This window comes from Juglans microcarpa x Juglans regia, chromosome 3D (assembly GCF_004785595.1).
Source record: "Juglans microcarpa x Juglans regia isolate MS1-56 chromosome 3D, Jm3101_v1.0, whole genome shotgun sequence".
Classification (NCBI taxonomy): domain Eukaryota; kingdom Viridiplantae; phylum Streptophyta; class Magnoliopsida; order Fagales; family Juglandaceae; genus Juglans; species Juglans microcarpa x Juglans regia.
The window spans coordinates 39,107,801-39,125,821 of NC_054598.1; the positions used below are offsets into that span (position 1 = coordinate 39,107,801).

The 18,021-nt window shown below is 34.1% G+C and overlaps 2 protein-coding genes across 3 annotated transcripts; both read right to left on the bottom strand.

Annotated features, from left to right (window-relative positions):
• Window positions 1-817: 817 nt before the first annotated feature.
• LOC121254192 (ubiquitin-conjugating enzyme E2 10) lies at window positions 818-7,765 on the bottom strand. Of its 2 annotated transcripts, none has more exons than XM_041154149.1 (5): window positions 7,610-7,764; window positions 7,345-7,425; window positions 2,706-2,833; window positions 2,235-2,339; window positions 818-1,180 (listed from the first exon to the last, which is right to left on the bottom strand). In XM_041154149.1, the coding sequence occupies exons 2-5, from the start codon at window positions 7,412-7,414 to the stop codon at window positions 1,037-1,039; spliced, it is 447 nt and encodes a 148-aa protein (XP_041010083.1). In that variant the 5' UTR covers window positions 7,415-7,425; window positions 7,610-7,764; the 3' UTR covers window positions 818-1,036. The 2 variants fall into 2 exon arrangements, with proteins under 2 accessions (XP_041010083.1, XP_041010084.1); XM_041154150.1 differs by having other exon boundaries at window positions 1,089-1,180; window positions 2,202-2,339; window positions 7,610-7,765.
• Window positions 7,766-10,375: 2,610 nt separating this feature from the next.
• Window positions 10,376-14,374, bottom strand: LOC121254190 (probable inactive receptor kinase At4g23740). Its single transcript, XM_041154147.1, has 3 exons — window positions 13,866-14,374; window positions 12,130-13,430; window positions 10,376-11,360 (listed from the first exon to the last, which is right to left on the bottom strand). The coding sequence occupies exons 2-3, from the start codon at window positions 13,358-13,360 to the stop codon at window positions 10,678-10,680; spliced, it is 1,914 nt and encodes a 637-aa protein (XP_041010081.1). The 5' UTR covers window positions 13,361-13,430; window positions 13,866-14,374; the 3' UTR covers window positions 10,376-10,677.
• Window positions 14,375-18,021: the final 3,647 nt, after the last annotated feature.

Here is an 18,021-nt window from a genome sequence, read left to right on the forward strand (position 1 = left end):
CAATCAATCGTACGTGGCTGAGATTCTCATGCCATGGGCAAATCATCTGAGTCAGAGTCTCCCATATAACACTCCTATAGGCTATTCATCCAATGTGGTGGGTCTGGATCACTTCAACCAGGTGCAGGTGCTAAAGTAATAATATTTGATTTGGAGTAAATCCTAAGCCGCATTGTTTTGAAGTACTTATAAACTTATGGCATTAACATTGCCTTTAAAACAAACACTTTCTCAATTCAAATGTGTGGAGATCATCTCACCTATTCCCATAAATACTCTGAATCATTGGCTTTAAACCACAAATTGACACAAAGGTGTAAGACTAATTCCGGGGACTCAACCTTGAAAGGTATGATAGAATAAACAGATATTGTTCCACTACGATAAACTGCATTGCTGATATTGACCCCAAAAAAGAATAGATAGGTACAGCCCGTGAAATTGGTTCTATCTAAAGGTCATTTTGGCTTCATTATGACGTTCGACTCTTCCACTGCAAAAATGTAAAATTACTTTTGACATTACAATAAACAAGAAAAAGGCATTCTTTCTGCACCGGAGATTTACTGAGGTCAAGAACTGAAACTTTGTATCTGGAAACAGCAACTCAAGTTTCCCTAGGCAAGACCTGCCTAAAACAGAGGTCATTCCCAGGTACCGAAGTTAACATATGGAAAAAGGAAATGCTCCTTCAATTATCCAGACACTATACAAATAGAGTCCCGTACTTTATCAAGAACTGGAAGGATCATAACAGGCTGCTTTCTCTCTTCCATCAAAATGAAAATTGGAAACCAGTATTGTGATCAGGTGCTCAAAAGGATCAGGGGCAACAGTTTCATTGTTCTAAAGATAAAATTATCCATACAAATAACGAGACAGGACCATACGTGCTTCTTTCATATCTTTTAACCGAGGACACTTACGAACCTCTTCTTTGGTTCGTCTTAGGATAGAAGAGACAACAAACATTGATACATAGAGTGCAATACAGTAAAATGAAAATGTGCCCATCCCCTCACGTACACCAGCTTGTTTAGCCCATAGCATACTTCTGGGTCCAGCTCCTTGCAGTTGTTTCATATTTGTTTCTGTCCGTCTTATACATGTGAGCAATCTCCGGCACCAAAGGATCATCGGGATTTGGGTCCGTCAACAGTGAACAGATTGAAAGCAACACCTAAAGATGGAAAGAGAGAACAGTTTTAAACATGGACAAATAATTTAGTCACACCTTGAGTAAACAAACAGCTCAAACTTAATAAAGGAATGGTTCCTATGGTTCCCTATAGACCAGGCCCCAAAAACTCTACAGACATGAAACAAATATCGGCTAACTTTCAGGATGTATCAATAAACCGCATTTATCGGGAAGTGAACACAGCAGGCTGATGCCGGATTTCACATAGATATTGCCATTTACAAAAATCATTTCAGACTTCTATCAGCGTCTCAAAGTTTTAGCTTGAGAGATGAGATGAGTTGAGATAATCCAAATGGCTCTAAAAGTTGAAGTTTTGGCCAAAGCCAAAGTCATTGGAGATATTAACCCACATTGGACTATCCATCTCAAAGTCAAAATAATAATATAATATTATGTATTTTAATAATAATTCTTTTATAATTTTTTTTTTATATTTTGCAAATACAATCCATATATTAATTAACAATTTAATTTTTACTTAAAATTAATGTTTCCCAACTATTTTTTTATTCAACCTAATTATCCAACAAATACACTCCCACTAAAGGAAGAGAAAAAAAAGAAAGCAAAATGGGAACTGAACAGTAGAACTTCGAGAATATTTTTAGAAAAAAACTGTTTTGGATATGAACAGTAAAATTTCAAATTTGAAGAATAGTTTGACTTTACTGTAGCTCAAAAGTGGAGCATTGGAGTTTTGACTACTCCAATGCAGACCACTTTAGTAAAAGTTGGGCAAAATTTGACCATGCACTGGCACTAGGCAAATGCCAGTGCTCTCAGTGTACTAGTTTTGAAATTGATCTTTCTCTGCTACGGCCCAAGAGATAGAGGGGGATGGAGATGGGGCCGGTCATATTGGTTGTGTTCCAATTGATGATTCAGCTTATAGAAGCTGTTAAAGATGAGCAATCTCAGAAGAGTAACATAAGAAGCTTGCAAAAATATCATCTCGTACAGATTTTTGCAGAAAGCGAACGCTATAATGAACAGAAACCTTTAACTTCTAGGATTCTTTCAGGACAAAAACCTTGGAAATTGTTAGGGCAGGGCTCCACTGCTCCTTCAAGATGTCAAGGCAAATGCTCCCATTGCTGTTTATATTAGGGTGAAACACCTTCGTTCTGAATGCTACCTGCAAGATCCCCAAACATCCACAATCAATGAGAGAGAGAGAGAGAGAGAGAGAGAAGAGGAGGGGGGGGGGGGGGGGGGGGGGGGGGGGGGGGGGGGGGGGAAGGAGCATCAAGGATGGATGACACTTCCAAGTAAACAAATAAAAACCAATATTCGCATGCTTTACATCCCAAAATCCTTAGCACAGACTAGACCATTTTTAGCACCATGGAGCCCTACACCTACACACTTCAACCTCACCGTCACTGAGCAAACAATCAGAGTTACAAGCATAATGAACAGTTGAAACTTAAATAAATTACAAATTATACTATTATAGGGAATGAATAATCTCCAATGCAAACATAACGCATGAGCAAATTACCTTGGGTGGCTTAAAGGGATAGTCTGGAGGAAAATGGATAGTAACTAGGAAAACTCCCCCAGCATAAGGACTGTCTGGAGGACCCATAATCGTTGCTTGCCAGTGAAACATGTCTTCAGCAACAGGACCTGCAACATCAAATACTATGAGACTGAAACAAAAATACACACTACAAGTACCCAAAAAAGGTAAAACTAATGAGGACATATAAAAAAGCATTGTTGCACTACCAGCACAGGTCGAGTGGCTTAATTACAAATATAACATATAGCAAAAATATTTGCATAACATTGATGTTGCATTAAACCACTACAGGTCGAATTATTTTAATGCTTCATATTGAGAATTGTATCCAGTGTTCTTAAATGCGCTAGGCACACTTAAGCACATAAGCCACTTAGAGCCAAGGCACAAAGTGCAAGTGCATGCCTAAGCGAAGTAAAGCGCACATTTAAAAAAAAATGATAAAACACAATAAAACTTAAAAAGGCAAGATAACAATATATTTAGCATATTAACTCTTTTATTAGAGTATTATGCAACATGACAACTAATTATAGAAAATCCGAACATCAAAATGTATATACTTCTCTTGCGGCTTACAAAGTATAAACAACCATAATATTTAATAGCCATAACCAAAATAAAGCATATAGTTGAATAAAAATTCAAAATACATCTTAAAGGCAATGCCCAGAACAAACACCAAAAATGTTGGAGTGTGCTAAAAATAATACACCAATACAATGCAATCCTGGAATATATAATCATCCAGTTTATTTTAGTAACCCATGTGTTATATATTTATTATTTTTGTGTCTGGCCATAGAGTCACATGCTTAAGGACTGATAAGGGCTAAAGCTATCGATTTCAATGAACTTGATATTCATGATTTTCTTGTATCTATTTCTTGCTCTTCATTCGGTGTTTTCCTCTTGTAGACTTCCTGTTGCCAACTCTTCTATTATGAATAAATCTTTCAATAAAAAAATAAAAATAAACTGAATTTAAATGTGATCCAGTAATAATAGAGAAATGCTTGATCCACAAAAAGAAATATAAAAGACTACTTTAGTAACTAAGTAGTTTGATGTAGTACTTTAAATTGTAATACATTTTTTATGGTAAAGTAGATTTGACATACCACAGCAAAATAAGTGAGTTTGTAAGTTTTCTTTTTGTAATTCTCTTTGTAGACCTAACAGATCTCATAATAATATGAAGAAAAATTGAAAACAAAAATGAGAACAGAGTTGATGATGTCACAATATATTACAAGTTTCAATCAATTTAAAGAAAGTATTGAGTTGAAAAGGGATTTTTTTGGGTATGTTTTGTTAAGGAAAGTTGTTTGGATATTATTTTTTAAGAGTACTTTTTTTTGGAGTTCGTAAAAGTTGTATTTATTTTTTTGTTTGGGTGATGATTGGATGAGAATTTGCAAAGTATATATATATATATATATATATTTTGTTTTTAGATTAAAAAATGTCTGATTTGACTTTAAAAACATAGAAAATTTTGTTCAAACCAAACATACCCTTTGTTCATGCAAATACTTCAATATGGGGTTGCATCATTTTAAATTCTAACCAGCCAGTTCCTCAGACTTCCATGCCTCAAACGCACAATGTACTTTAGGCAGCAAAGAGTACTCAAATTAAGAAGATCAAGCCAGATGCACTAATTCAATCAGTAGAATGGAGGTATGACCCGATAAATTGGCCTGTCCACAGAAAATCCAACAGCATCACCATAAATTTTACATTTTCATCAGGAAACAGTGAGCCTGAACATGCATATCAAAGCTCCATGCAAAGGTTATTCTCACTCTACCTCCTCATCTAACTCTATAGTAAGATTCCCAATCCCAACTAATTGAATATGTCATTATCGATGTCCAAATAGACATGAATTCCACTTAATTGGGACAAGAATCAAAGCTGGCCCATATCAACACAAGCCCTTAACTAGAAATAAAGTTTTTCCTAAAAAATGATTGCCTTGATACCCACTTTTTTTCCAATTCTGACAAGTAATAACCTTTGGCTCACTTCAGAACCCTGACAGCCATTCCAAAGCATGGGCAGAGCCACGTTACACTGAGTGAGGGCACTTTAATTAGAAAATATTTGAGTGTTATAACATTTGAGATTTGAAGTTTTTCACATTTTGCACACATTAGCACGGGTTGCCATGGCCTTATGGACAGATGTTTTAGCACGGGTGATGCCGGAAAGGGTTTGTGATTTTTTAGCCTCTTGGAGAGGTATTAGGGGCAACTCTCAAATTGCATCCATATGGAAGATATTACCTATTTGTCTATGGTGGTGCATTTGGAGGGAGCGGAACGCAAGATGCTTTGAAGATCAAGAGAGATCAATGGAAGAGCTTAGAATGTTGTTTTTTAATACTTTACTCCATTGATCGATTGTAATTGATTCTCATGGCAGGTCTTTTCATGATTTCCTTGTATCTCTAAGATAGACATTCCGACCGTGCCCATGTATGTGTCCCGTATACTTGGATACTCTATGTCTCTCGTTTGATGAATAAGAATTTGTTTACCGATCAAAAACAAACATTTTGCACACATTAGAAAACATTTTTGGTGTCAATTATGAAACTTCACTTTAACAATTTAAAAAACTATTTCTATATTATATTAAAAAGAAAGGAAAAAAAGATCCGGAACCTGCAAGAAGCTGGAAAAATAAATTGTCTTCTTTTGTCACAGCAGTCAGAAAAAAGGAGTCAAAGACCCTTGAAGATTAAAAAACTTATATTCTTTTCTAAATTAATCTCCATATATATATATATATATATTGATAAAAATTTGAATTAATTATCATATTAGTAATTTTCAGAAAGACATGAAGTGCAAAAAAATGACTTCCTAAATGGTAATATTTCTTACTAAGATCCAGAGCAAACAAATGCATGTATGGAATGTGTATGCATAGTTGTGCTACACGATCAATCATATATTCATAGCTTCAGACTTCAGTCTCGTTACAATATACTTCACATATAAAGGTGATGGCCTCACAAGTTCATCACGATTTACAAATCTTTGATGTCCCAAGTCATTCCATCATAGGTGGCATGGCTCAAGTCCCACACTTGCAGTTAGGTTTGGCTACGGTACCAACTATAACAACCCAAGGACAGCCCCTTGGAATCATTAGAAATGAAAATAACTTCTCGCTTCCGAGCAATGCAAGCTCCTATACTCAATTTGGGGTATTACAGAATATTATATTTTTTTTTCCATTTCATGAGCTCTAGGACAGCAGTTTCAACTTTCTTAAAGGGAAATCTAGCAAAAATAGACAACTCCAAGTATCATATAAAAGTACCTCAAACAAGGATCCTGGCCACAGCACCCGAGCATGATGAAGTTCTAATAGTACTAAACAAAACAAGTACTAGAAAAAACAATGGCATTGATAGTTCCTTGAAATCAACCTCTTCTTCAGAAAGGCATGATTGTTATGCAAATTATACGTCCCACCCTACAGTTCACAGTTAGTTTCCCTCAAGAAAACCATAATTTGAATCTTATATTGGCTGAAATTTCAGAATACAACGTGTAAAGGTACCCCAGAATTTAATAGCATACTATGATGTTAAGCACAATCCCCGAAAATGGAATAAGAATCACGTGTAAACTTCAAACTATGTTCGTGAAAAACGATGATAGGCAAAGCAAAAGCAAACACAACCAAATCAATCACACGTCACAAAATTAACATGGTTCGGCAACATGCCTACGTCCACAGAACTGCAGAGGATTTTATTGTAGTGAGGAATCACAAAATACACTTAGGGATGAATTCTCACTATTCAGAATACTCAGGACTCATACTATTCATTAATTACATATTTATAATGTCACGTGGCGAAAACCCTAATTTTCACTTTTCTGTGTGATTTGCTCAAGCGGAGTGTCGAATGCACCTCAAGCGAACTCTCTATTAGGTCAAGTCATCAAATCAGGCCGACACATCAACAAACCAGGCTCTAAAAACCCAACAATGTTAAAACCCCTTGTCATTGCCAAAAGCAATACAAGCTTAGCACAACCATAACATCTTCTAGACGTGCTTCCTGTTGGAAACAACATTCTCGCATCGAATATTGAAACTATTTCAATCCCAAGGGCCTAAAACCCACAAATGAGAGAAGCCCAACATCTAAGACCCAACCAGAACTGAAACAATTAATGAGCTATACAATAAATGGGTCAGTCGCCGGGCTAAAGAAGCTCCTAATATCATTCCAGAAAAAAATAATTCCAATCCATTTCAGAGTGCTGAATTCACCACTTTTGTGACGGTCCCAGATCATCCATTATGCATGTTCCATTTTCATCAACATCAACCAGAACTCAAACAAGAAAAGCCGAGAATTAACTATAATTACAAATAAGAATAATACCAAAATGAAAATAAAAATTATGGAATGAACAACCGCACCGAGATACCTTCGAAATTAAAAAAAAAAAAAGAATAAATAGAAGCAGTAGTAAAAATCGAAATGACAACAGAGATCACGGAAACAAATATACTAAAAGCTTAAAACTATGAGAGAGAGAGAGATAGTGCGACGGCCAAAGACTTGGTTATGAGAAAGTACCGGCGCTGCAAGATGTAGGAGGATCCTTCTGCAAATCCTTGAGTTCCTTCAAGATCCGCTTGGACGCCATTGCTAAAACCCCTAATTTACAGAAGATGGAAAACGCACTATCCTCAGATCACAACAAAACACCACACAACAAAACCCGAAACCAAACCGAACAAAACAAAAACGAGGCGCGTACAACAATACAAAGACATAAACCTTAGATGGGTTATAAATATATATATAATATGAGAGAGAGAAAGATGGAAGGGGATCGTACCGAAAGAGGGAGAGATAGAGATCCTCCTTCCTTTGTGCAGCTTTCCTCGTGGTTTCCGGGCAAAGGCAAGGAAAACAGAAGAGGAAGGAAATGGAGATTCGGTGAGGTGGTGACTTGTTTTATGCAAATGCAAATGCCCCCGTCTCCGGCCCTCTTTGTCCTTTGATTGGTTTCCCATTGGTTGGGTCCCGCTCGGTCTTTTCCGTACAAATTTTTATTGCTGATAATTGATTGATACTAGATTAACTTTGGTACTTATCTTTCTATCGTTCTCATCTCATCATCGCATTATATATTATTAAATAATTAAAAATTATTTATTATATTTTATTTATAAATAAATTATTTAATATCATATTAAATAATATTAAGATGAAAATAACAAGAAGAAAAATAATTTATGCAATCTTAAAATGTATAAATTTTGTATATTCTTTTTACTAAAAATTGATAAGTTTAATGGTGTGTCCCACTATTTTAAAAAATTAGTATGAGGTTTATATATTCCAATTGTATCTACCATTATTCTAATAAAAATGACAAAAAATAAAATTTTCCTTTATATTTCTCTATCCAATTTGGAGAGCATTTAGGAAATTTTAATACAATTCAAAATATTTAAGTGAACAAATTAATTATAATTTATGAATTTCCTATTAGATTGATGTAAGAAAGAATATTAGGCTGTTATCCAGCTCCTATCCTACCATATTAATAATTATATTATTGTAGAGTTTAATGTAATAATTTTTATATGTAATATAAAGATTAAACAATAATATATCAAGAAAAATATGGTACGTGGAATAACTATTTAAGGATTTAAAAAAATTTTAGTGGGGCTGGAATTTAAATAGAGAAATACTCTATATACAAAGTGATTACAAAAAAGTAATATCACAAATTGATGTGGCTTGTTGTAGTTTGTCAGATTGTAAAGTTATTTTTATTATAAAACAGATCTGACGAATCACATGAAGCCATGTCAGTTTGTGAGATTACTTTTATATAATTACTATGGTTCAATCGCAACTTGAAACAGTGCTTGCAGATTCTAACCGTCTAAGTCTCTTTTATCTAGTTCCAGTAGTAAGGTGAATAAGGTGATATTATAATAATGAGAGAAATATTTTAACTATAAAAAGATTTCACACAAATAAACTCTTAATTGACTTGACTTGATATCATACATAAATTGAAATCAAATCAATTTATGTGTTTATTTTTATAAAATTTCTTTATAACTACAGCACTATCGTGCGGTCAAATAGAAAAGTCACCTCTTCTCCAACGATTTTTCTAATAAAAACCAAAAAACTCAACAAAATAAGAAAGAAAAGAAATTATAGCTGCAAGTTGATATGAGCGGCGACCACATTTAAATGAAAAATTCTACTATCTCTATATCACATACTTATTTTTATTTTTTATCTTTTTATTTTTATTTTTTTTGGTGTATGGAATAAGAATGATGAATAGAAACTTTGTCTAAATAGTCTGCCTAAAACTCAAGTATGAATCTAAACCTAGGTACTTTGAGAGTGTAGGTGCAATTTTTTAGAGGGTCAGACGGGTGAAGACTCAAGAGCCCCTCCTACAAAATAAAGAAAATGTTATTGGAATCCCTTCAGTCTTCGTTTGTGTTTTTATGCAATCAATAGAGCTTGGGTGAGATCATAGGTTCCAGACCTATTGGGTGCCTACATAATTTGCTGACAGAAAAGAAAATATATATTCTTAATGAAGTTGAGGAATAGCTAAGGTACTTCATGTAAGGATTTTATGTATACAGAGATATTGTTAGATGGGGGATTATGGAGAGGTTTTCTTTTTGTGAACGATAGTTGGTCTTAGAATGCATAAGAATTTTGAGATATCTACAATTCCTGGTCGCAGTAATCCTTGTCTTGAAAGAGTATTGCTTTCTTATGAGTTCCTGTAATCTTAACTTAAGAATGATGCCCGAAATTTCTTAGAGTTGTTCTTACTAAGATCTTAATATTGAAGCTAGTAGCTTATTAAGAAGAAAAGATCAAAAGTTTTGTTGTTAAATCTTCAATTTTTATCTACAAGTTTTCTGATAAGAGCTGCAATAAAAACTTGTTCAGAAGAATGCTCTTTACTGGGTGTATGTTGTTCCATATCTCTGGAAGGTTCGAGTATCATGAAGCTGCTGAACTGGTGAAGGAAGTACAATTTGAGGAAGTTGAAGGTCTGTGATACTATCTGCAAAGAAAATATTTCTGCACTGAGAGAAAAACTACTCCAGTTAGACGATATTTACACATTTGGTTTTTGGTTACACTGGTTTTCTCGAGTTTTAAGTGTTCCTGAAGCTCTTTTATATATGTATATTTCAGTGGTGTTCCCTCGAGTTCTTGTGAAAAAATGAGTTGCACTTCATTCTTATGCCATCATATTCTTGTAGACTCTTCTGGGGATTGACACTAACGTAAAGATGAAGCATTATATAGCCATGCCATGTCGAGGTTGTGCTGAGCATCAAGTTCAGCTCCATTGAGAAATATCTTTCTTATTCTGAATTGAAATATCTTACGTTTATCCTTTGCAAAAGGAGGGATACTTTGATTTTATTTTATTTTTTTTATACTTGCAGCAGTTTCATATGGATGTATTGAATGTGATTATATAGAATTTTGAAATTTATCTGGAAGGATGTTTGCAGCTAGACATTCCACCTGTGCTTTTATGTTTGTCATGTCTTTCCCTTTTTGGTCAGCATCTTGAAAACTCTGATCGAGCCCATAATAATCAATACAATTCATTGGCAGAAATCTGATCTGGAGGAAAAGAATTCCAATAAACAATTTGTGTTGAAGAAATTGCAGCCACATACCGTTAGAATGTATGACAAAAAAGTACAATAAGAAACTTCTGTATATTAAATTCTGGAGGCTCACTTCCCATGGGGTTGATAACCTTATTTATTCATGTTTCTGAACGCTCCTGGATACACAAACAATCTCAATAACGAAAGGCATTTGCCCAACTCAATTTCAATTAATTCTCAATGTGAAAATCATAAAAATTGCCAGGACTAGAGAATCTCAAGGGGTAATCATGGAGGACCCCATGACAGAGGAGGATCCTATCTCAGCTATAACAGGTGATGGGGTTGAGATTTCTGGCTTATGATCGGCTGATGGTCGCTTTCCTTTGTTCACTTGACGAATTTCTTCTACTAGTTTCACTAAATCCTGCATGTTTGGTCTATCCTCTGGCATTTTAGTAACGCATGCCAATCCTATTTGTAACATCTCTACCATTTCTTCCTCTATATTAGGATACCTCAAAAGCTCTACATCAAACACTTCTGCTGTCCACTCTTCCCTAACCACAGAATTCACCCATCTGACTAAGTGAACAACCTCATGGCCACCTGTGCTATGTAGAGGCGACTTTCCAGTGAGAAGCTCAAGCAGCAGCACGCCAAAGCTGTAGACATCAGATGCATGGGATGATTTCCGAGTGTCTGTTACTTCTGGGGCTCGATATCCTGCTGCCCGCATTGGCGGAGACACGGGGCTCATCAATGCTGCTAAACCGAGATCAGACACACAACCATATCCTCGGGAGTTGAGGAAAGTGTTGGAGGCTTTTATATTTCCATGGACAAGTTTGTTCCCACCATTTTTTGTGTGGATATGAGCGATGCCTCTTGCTGCACCGATTGCAATTCTGAGCCTGGTGTCCCAGTCTAATGGAGTTCGGCCCTCCTCTCCTCTTTTACCTGCAATAATTGCAAACATATGATTTGCCAAAGAATGAAACTTATTTTGTAACTGTAAGGGCCACAGTAAGTTTTATACAATTTTGTTGTTGGGCATTATGTAAAAGCATTGGCAGATAGAGGTGTACAATGTGGTTTCCCTAATTTCAAAGTTGAAATGAGATTTCACCCAAGAAAATTTGCAAGGACTTCCTAGCTGAGAGGGTGCTTCTAAGAATCTGACCCCCAAAATGGTATATCAGTTCCTCCATATAGTTTTACCCTATTTTTCTTTTTTTTTTAATGGTCATAAACGACATAAAGTAATTTAGAACAGTTAAGCCCCATTTGGATACAAGAAGTATTTCTTCTCATCTTATCATTACAATTTTCTCAAATTTCCACACAAAATATAACTACAATTCAACTTTTTCAAATCTCAAAACAATAATAATATTAAAAAATAATATTCTAACAATATTTTATTCAACTTTTAATTTTCATCTCAACTCACTATCCAAACGGCACCTAAGTCTTCATACAATATCCGACTTTGATCAAGATTATTCCATTAAAATTATGTTTTTTTCACTCATCTTAATGTAACTAAAAAAATATCAGGCCTTACAGGCTGAAAGCAGTCGACAGAGAGAAGTAACACAACAGCAACCATTCTTGACAATCTATAAGAACTTTTTCTGCGCAAGGGGATCAGCATGAATTTTAAGGTCTTAGTAATGCTACTGAACAGGGGAAGAAGAAGAAGAAGAAGAAGAAGGGTTCGGCATACCATGTAACATTGCAGACACGCTCCCTTGACCATGGTAATCATACACCACAAGCTTCTCATCCTTCGAATGGTAATATGCCCTTAGCGCGACTACATATTCATGCCTAATACTCCCAACCACTTCCATCTGCTGCACAAACTCACGTTTTCCCACACTCACTTCTTTAAGCCTCTTCACCACCACAGTATTACCATCCTCCAGAGCCGCCTTATATGTTGTCCCAAATGCTCCCTTCCCAAGTACTTCAGCGGAGGACATCAACAAGTCCTCCAAATCAAATGCAAGATTATTATTCCCCTCAAAGAAGGTAAGCTTCTCATTCTTGTCCTGGCTCTCAGAAACCCCTTTCCTTAAAGAGACTGACTTCTTTGTTTGCTTCTTTGGAACCCCACTTCCATCTCTATTTGAGCAAAGCATCATAACAACGGCACCAACCACAAACAACAGAACAAGTCCAACAATTGTTATTCCCAATATTGCTTGTTCTCCAAGCCGTCTCGCTTTCTTCGATGGTTGAGCATTAGGAGGCTGAACTGGAAAAACAGGTGGAAGAGCGTTTTCCGCTGTAAGATTGTTACCAGAGAACGCAGAACTCGGAAATCTCTGAAGGATTTTGGGCACACTTCCATCAAGCCTATTGTTGGATAGATTTAACTGTTGCAGACTAGGAACATTGAGATCAGGAATTTCACCCGAAAGTGAGTTGTTGGCAAGATTCAACCCCATGAGATGAGTCAAATTTGAAATTGAAGTGGGGATACTCCCATTGAAGCCATTGTTTGATAAATCAATGACAGATAAATTCTTCCAAACTGAGAAATCCAAAGGCAATGGGCCCGTGAACTTGTTGTGTTGAAGATAAACGGCGATCAAGTTTATGAGATTGGAGAAATCAGAAGGGAAAGGACCTGATAGAGTATTCGATCTGAGGCTTAGAATCTGAATTGCCGATAGGCGACTGAGAGTGTTTGGGGGAATTGGACCACGTAAGCCAGCTCCTGGCAATCGGAGGGCTATGACTCTGGAATGATCATTATTGCAGAACACTCCTGTCCAGTTTGTACATACAGAATAGTTCTCAGTCCAATTGAGAGAGTGCGAGTGCGACATATTCCGGAGAAAATCAAGCAATGCTTGTTTATCCTCAACTGGTTCGGTAGCAACGTGCGAGAAAATTGTTCCAAACAAGAATACGAACAAGAGAGATAATTTCCTGGTCATCTTCTCCATCGGTGTTACAGACCAATTGGTCAAGCAAATTTGCAGTTAAAATGAAACAGTCTGCAAAACTTGCTCACATCTACACGAATTTAAAAAGAAGATGGATTAGAATCCGAAAGACAAGACACTCAACATTTTCTAATAAGATAGTCAATAACAGTTTAGGCATTTCATGGAAATTTAAGTTATAAAAGATTGACCTTTATGGATTTCCAGTCATGCTCTGTTTTGTCAAAATAAGCGGTTGTAGCTGGAAAAACTGAGTTCAGATTAAGAAATCTGAAATTCAGATTTTAGACATTCCATTTATTAGAACCAAAGGAAAGATACTCTACCAAGCCCAACACAGCTTTTTGTTTCAATTCTCATTTTTCTCACAAACAACAAAATAGACAAAGAGACACAAAATTTTCCTTTTTGGCTTTTCCTTTCACTTTCTCATGACACAAACAAAGGATTCGAACAGAAATATCAGAATAGCGTTTAAAAACAAAAAACAAAACACAAAACTTACTTGCTGGCTCCAGATGAGACCAAACTTGCTAATTTGCACAAACTGCATCTCCTGTCTCACTCTTTCCAACCAAATACTCCCAGGTTCAGCTCTCTCCAAAAAGATAAAATTTGCCGAGCATTAAACTAGAAGCAATTAAAATTTAAAAGGCAGTTAGCTGCATTCTTGGGCTTTCAGAAACAGTTAGCAGAGAGAGATCCACTCTGGGACCTCGCAAATGATGATGGCATTGATGGTTGATGAGCTGGTATTTACTATTTGCTTGCATATAAAGCAGCATCACATCACATGCGCGGAAATACTAAACCATTAGATAAATCGTTAAGCTAAATCGCTTACTATTTCTATGATATTATTTTCTTTGTAGCGCACGACCAGGAGATTGCATGTGGAGGAGGCAGAGAGAGAGAGAGAGAGAGTACAGACAAAGACAACAGGAGAGAATGATGAAGAAAGCTAAGAAGGTAGCTACGCAGTTGGTCATTAGCTCCAGAATTCTGCCCCTGATGGTTCTTATTCTTCTTTTAAGGAAAAATTATGTTGTTTGTTAGTGTTATTTTCCATTTTTTTATCCTAGCAACTTTATCAAACTGGCCCTCAAGTCGTAGTCTAATAACAAAATTTAGTCAAATTGTAATTGATTTGGATCGAGTTTACTTCAAAATTAGACAATTTGGTGGCATTGCATATAAAATATTGATCTATTAATTAGATTAAAGAAAAATTGGTGGCGTTGGGAATCTGATTCAAATTAGGCTTCATGGTTGGATTCAAAGGATGATTACATAGACAGTGCGTAACTAAAATACACTAATTGAATATATAATTCTGAAAAATTATACATGGAAGCCTTACACCACACACATCTACCTAATTAATATGTGATTTATTATTTTTGACATTCTATCTTAATGCTTATATATGTGTGTATTTAAATAGAGAGATAAAAATGACAAATCACATGTTGATTAAGTAGAAGTGTATGGTATAAAATTTTATTGTATCATTTCTCTATAATTTATAGTCGATTGGTAGCCATAATATGCCATGTTAGTGAGTGGAAGAAGATTAAGGCTGCGTTTGAATATTGAATTGAGTTGAGTTGAGTTAACATGATAAAATATTGTTAGAATATTATTTTTTAATATCATTATTATTTTAGGATTTGAAAATTTTAAATTGTTTATTATATTTTATGTTGAAATTTAAAAAATTATAATAATGAGTTGAAGTAAATTGAATTGAGATAGATTTATATGAACAAAACGAAGCCTAAAAAATGAAATGAAAATAAGAGAGAAGACAAAAGCTTTAGGACAGCACTCTGCAGTTAGTGATAATGCTATATAATTAGTAAATGCTACTTTCAAATTGGAATTGTTTATTTGTTTGCATTTGTCAAGACAATTCACCCTTTGTTTCAAATCTTGGGATAAGTGAACGCGGAAGCTAAGGCCTTTGTGCATGATGATGAATCGATGATGATGATTTTCTGAGGGGACATGGTTTTTTTTTTTTTTTTTATCCTTAGTCAAAGTATACAGCAAAATCTCTAAGGTCTTGCTTGACAAACATGTTAAAAAATAAAAGGAAAATAAATGAGTTGGAAAATCTTAAATTTTATTTACATATAAAAATACGATATATTTTAAAAAATAATAATACATACAAAATTTAGAATATGTTTGAATATTGAGATAAGTTGAGTTGAATTGTGAATAATAATATTTTATAGATATTATTGAGATAAATTTAATTTTTTTTAGATTGAGATGAATTTAATTTTTTATGTTGAAATGAATAAAATATATTGAAATGAATTTAATTTTTTTATAAAAAAAATAATTAATTTTATTAATAATTAATTTGAGATTAATTGAATTTGGTTCAATAATCGTATAAACTGCCGGTTTGGTAAACAAATTTAGAATTTTAGACAATTGGACTTTAAACTCTAAAATGTGGTCACGCTCCATCCATTGGAATTTAACAGCCAGCCACCTACCATAAATGGATGTTCGGCCAATCAAGAACGACGGTCTCGTTGGGGACGTGACAGAGACGGACCTAATACCACGTGCGACGCTATTACACGCTACCCTACGGTGTTTCTATCTGACAACCGCAACCAACGTGGGCCTTCCGATGTAGTGTACACGTGTGTACAAAAGCAAATCTCTACGGTTCATATTTTGTCGCTACTATCACCGGGTAGTGGGGAAGGAAAATAACAGATGTACGACAAGTTAATGAGAAAAATTTTATTGTCAACTTAAATCAAATATTTAAATGTCATAATTTAATTTAAAAAATAAATTTTAAATTTTATAAATTGTCAAGTTAAATCAAATATTTAAATGTCACAATTTAATTTAAAAAATAAATTTTAAATTTTATAAATAAAATTTTACTATTTAAGTAATGTGAATAATGTGCTCTTAGTTCTACATATCGATTTGAAAATAAAATAACTTTTTATATAATTATATTTTAAATTAGGAATATTTTTATAATTATAAGTAACACTTAATGAATATCTTTATTTCAAAATATGGTTTAAAAAATAGTTGTGCGTCTGTCGTTATTCTTTAAGAAATAATGAATTGTTCGATTCTATTTACTTTTGCAGAAATATTAGGTCTAACAGTTTAGAATCTCACTTGTCTAATAATTTTTTCTGATGTTATTATAAAATGTTTTGTGAACTAATAGTTGCCCGGCATGCTTGTAAGTTGTAAGATAAAATTTTTAAAAGTTTTTAATTATAATAAAAATATATATTCTTTTAATAAAAAAAAACAAACGATGAATTGAGTGAGATCCTATTAAGGACTTATTATAGTTATTAATTATAATAAAAATATATATTTGTTGATCATGCTATTAATTGGTTTGATCAAAACAGTATCATGTATTGCTCTTTTGATTAAATAAAAGTTTGGTTATAAAAAAAAAAAAATGATACTGATTTGTGAATGAAGGTGACATGATTAATGCATGTTTTCCCCGCATGCACCACCATGATACGTACATTTCTTTTTGGTCACGATCTAGATTTTCAATTCCATCGTTACACATGTGATCATGACTATAATCAATAATTTTGTTTAGGTATTTAATTACAACCAAAACGATTTGGAGCTGATCAAAACACATAGAACAACGCACAAAAGTAATCCTAAATTATATACATATGGTTGAGATCAGAAAATGAATCATGCACGTAACCTACCTCAACATCATCATCATGATGCAACTTCAGAAATTAATATTTAATCATCCAATGTTTATTATTAATGAAGAGTCATGCATGCCGATCTTGGAGTAGTACTTGTCATGAGTTGCAGCCGCATAAATTATTATTATTTTTAATGGCAGAGCTATTATAAGTATAGAGTCAACGAATTAATTAAGTTAATTATTTTCCTTGAGAGCGTGAGCCATACTTGATCACCATATGATCTCTTTGTTACAAAGTACTTAACCAAAGCTGACATATATATATATATATATATATATAATACCAAGAATTTAATTGAAAACCAAAGATATTGGTGAAAACATGCATGGTGGGGATTTAAAGAAAAAAAAAATTATTCCCACTTGCAATTGTTATATTTACTGTATCTGCACAATTTTCTTCAACAACAATTACATTCTATTTCTTTTTTCTTTTTTCTTTTTTGCACCATTGGTCAGAGTTTGATTAGGTTGATTTTCTCTGATTGGTTTAAAGAGGACATATTCTTTGAGTTTGACTGGAAAATAGAAAGAAAACACAATATTCCCAAGTTAATTGGGCAAACCAAACCCTGCATTGGTTTTTTTTTTTTATTTTTTTTTTTTATTTTTTAATTTTCAAACAAACCTTTCAATTTTTTTTTTCTCCTCACTCTTGGAACATTTGTTCATCTCGTTTTTATTTTTATTTTTTACTTTTTTAGCACATGAGCACTAATATTTTATGTATATCTTTCATTTTTACTTAAAACAAAATGCATATGATATGAAAACTCGTAGGGAATACGAAAGCGTTATTGAAAGTCATACGCATCCTTTATTAGTTCTTCATAAGTACAACCTCAAAGCCCAGTTAACGGTATTACTCATAAAGCTAAGAGTTAATTTAATTTTGCAACTGCTGACTATCAACAAA

What these genes read in the sequence shown, in the direction of transcription:
- LOC121254192 (XM_041154149.1), bottom strand. Translation starts at nt 7,414, where the DNA reads ATGGCGTCCAAGCGGATCTTGAAGGAACTCAAGGATTTGCAGAAGGAT. An exon ending in TCCTACATCTTGCAGCGCCG is followed by an intron (nt 2,834 to 7,344) that starts GTACTTTCTCAT and finishes TTGATGTTGCAG; the next exon opens with GTCCTGTTGCTGAAGACATG. An exon ending in CTGCCCTAACAATTTCCAAG is followed by an intron (nt 1,181 to 2,234) that starts GTTTTTGTCCTG and finishes TTCCATCTTTAG; the next exon opens with GTGTTGCTTTCAATCTGTTC.
- LOC121254190 (XM_041154147.1), bottom strand. Translation starts at nt 13,360, where the DNA reads ATGGAGAAGATGACCAGGAAATTATCTCTCTTGTTCGTATTCTTGTTT. An exon ending in CGTGTCTGCAATGTTACATG is followed by an intron (nt 11,361 to 12,129) that starts GTATGCCGAACC and finishes CAATTATTGCAG; the next exon opens with GTAAAAGAGGAGAGGAGGGC.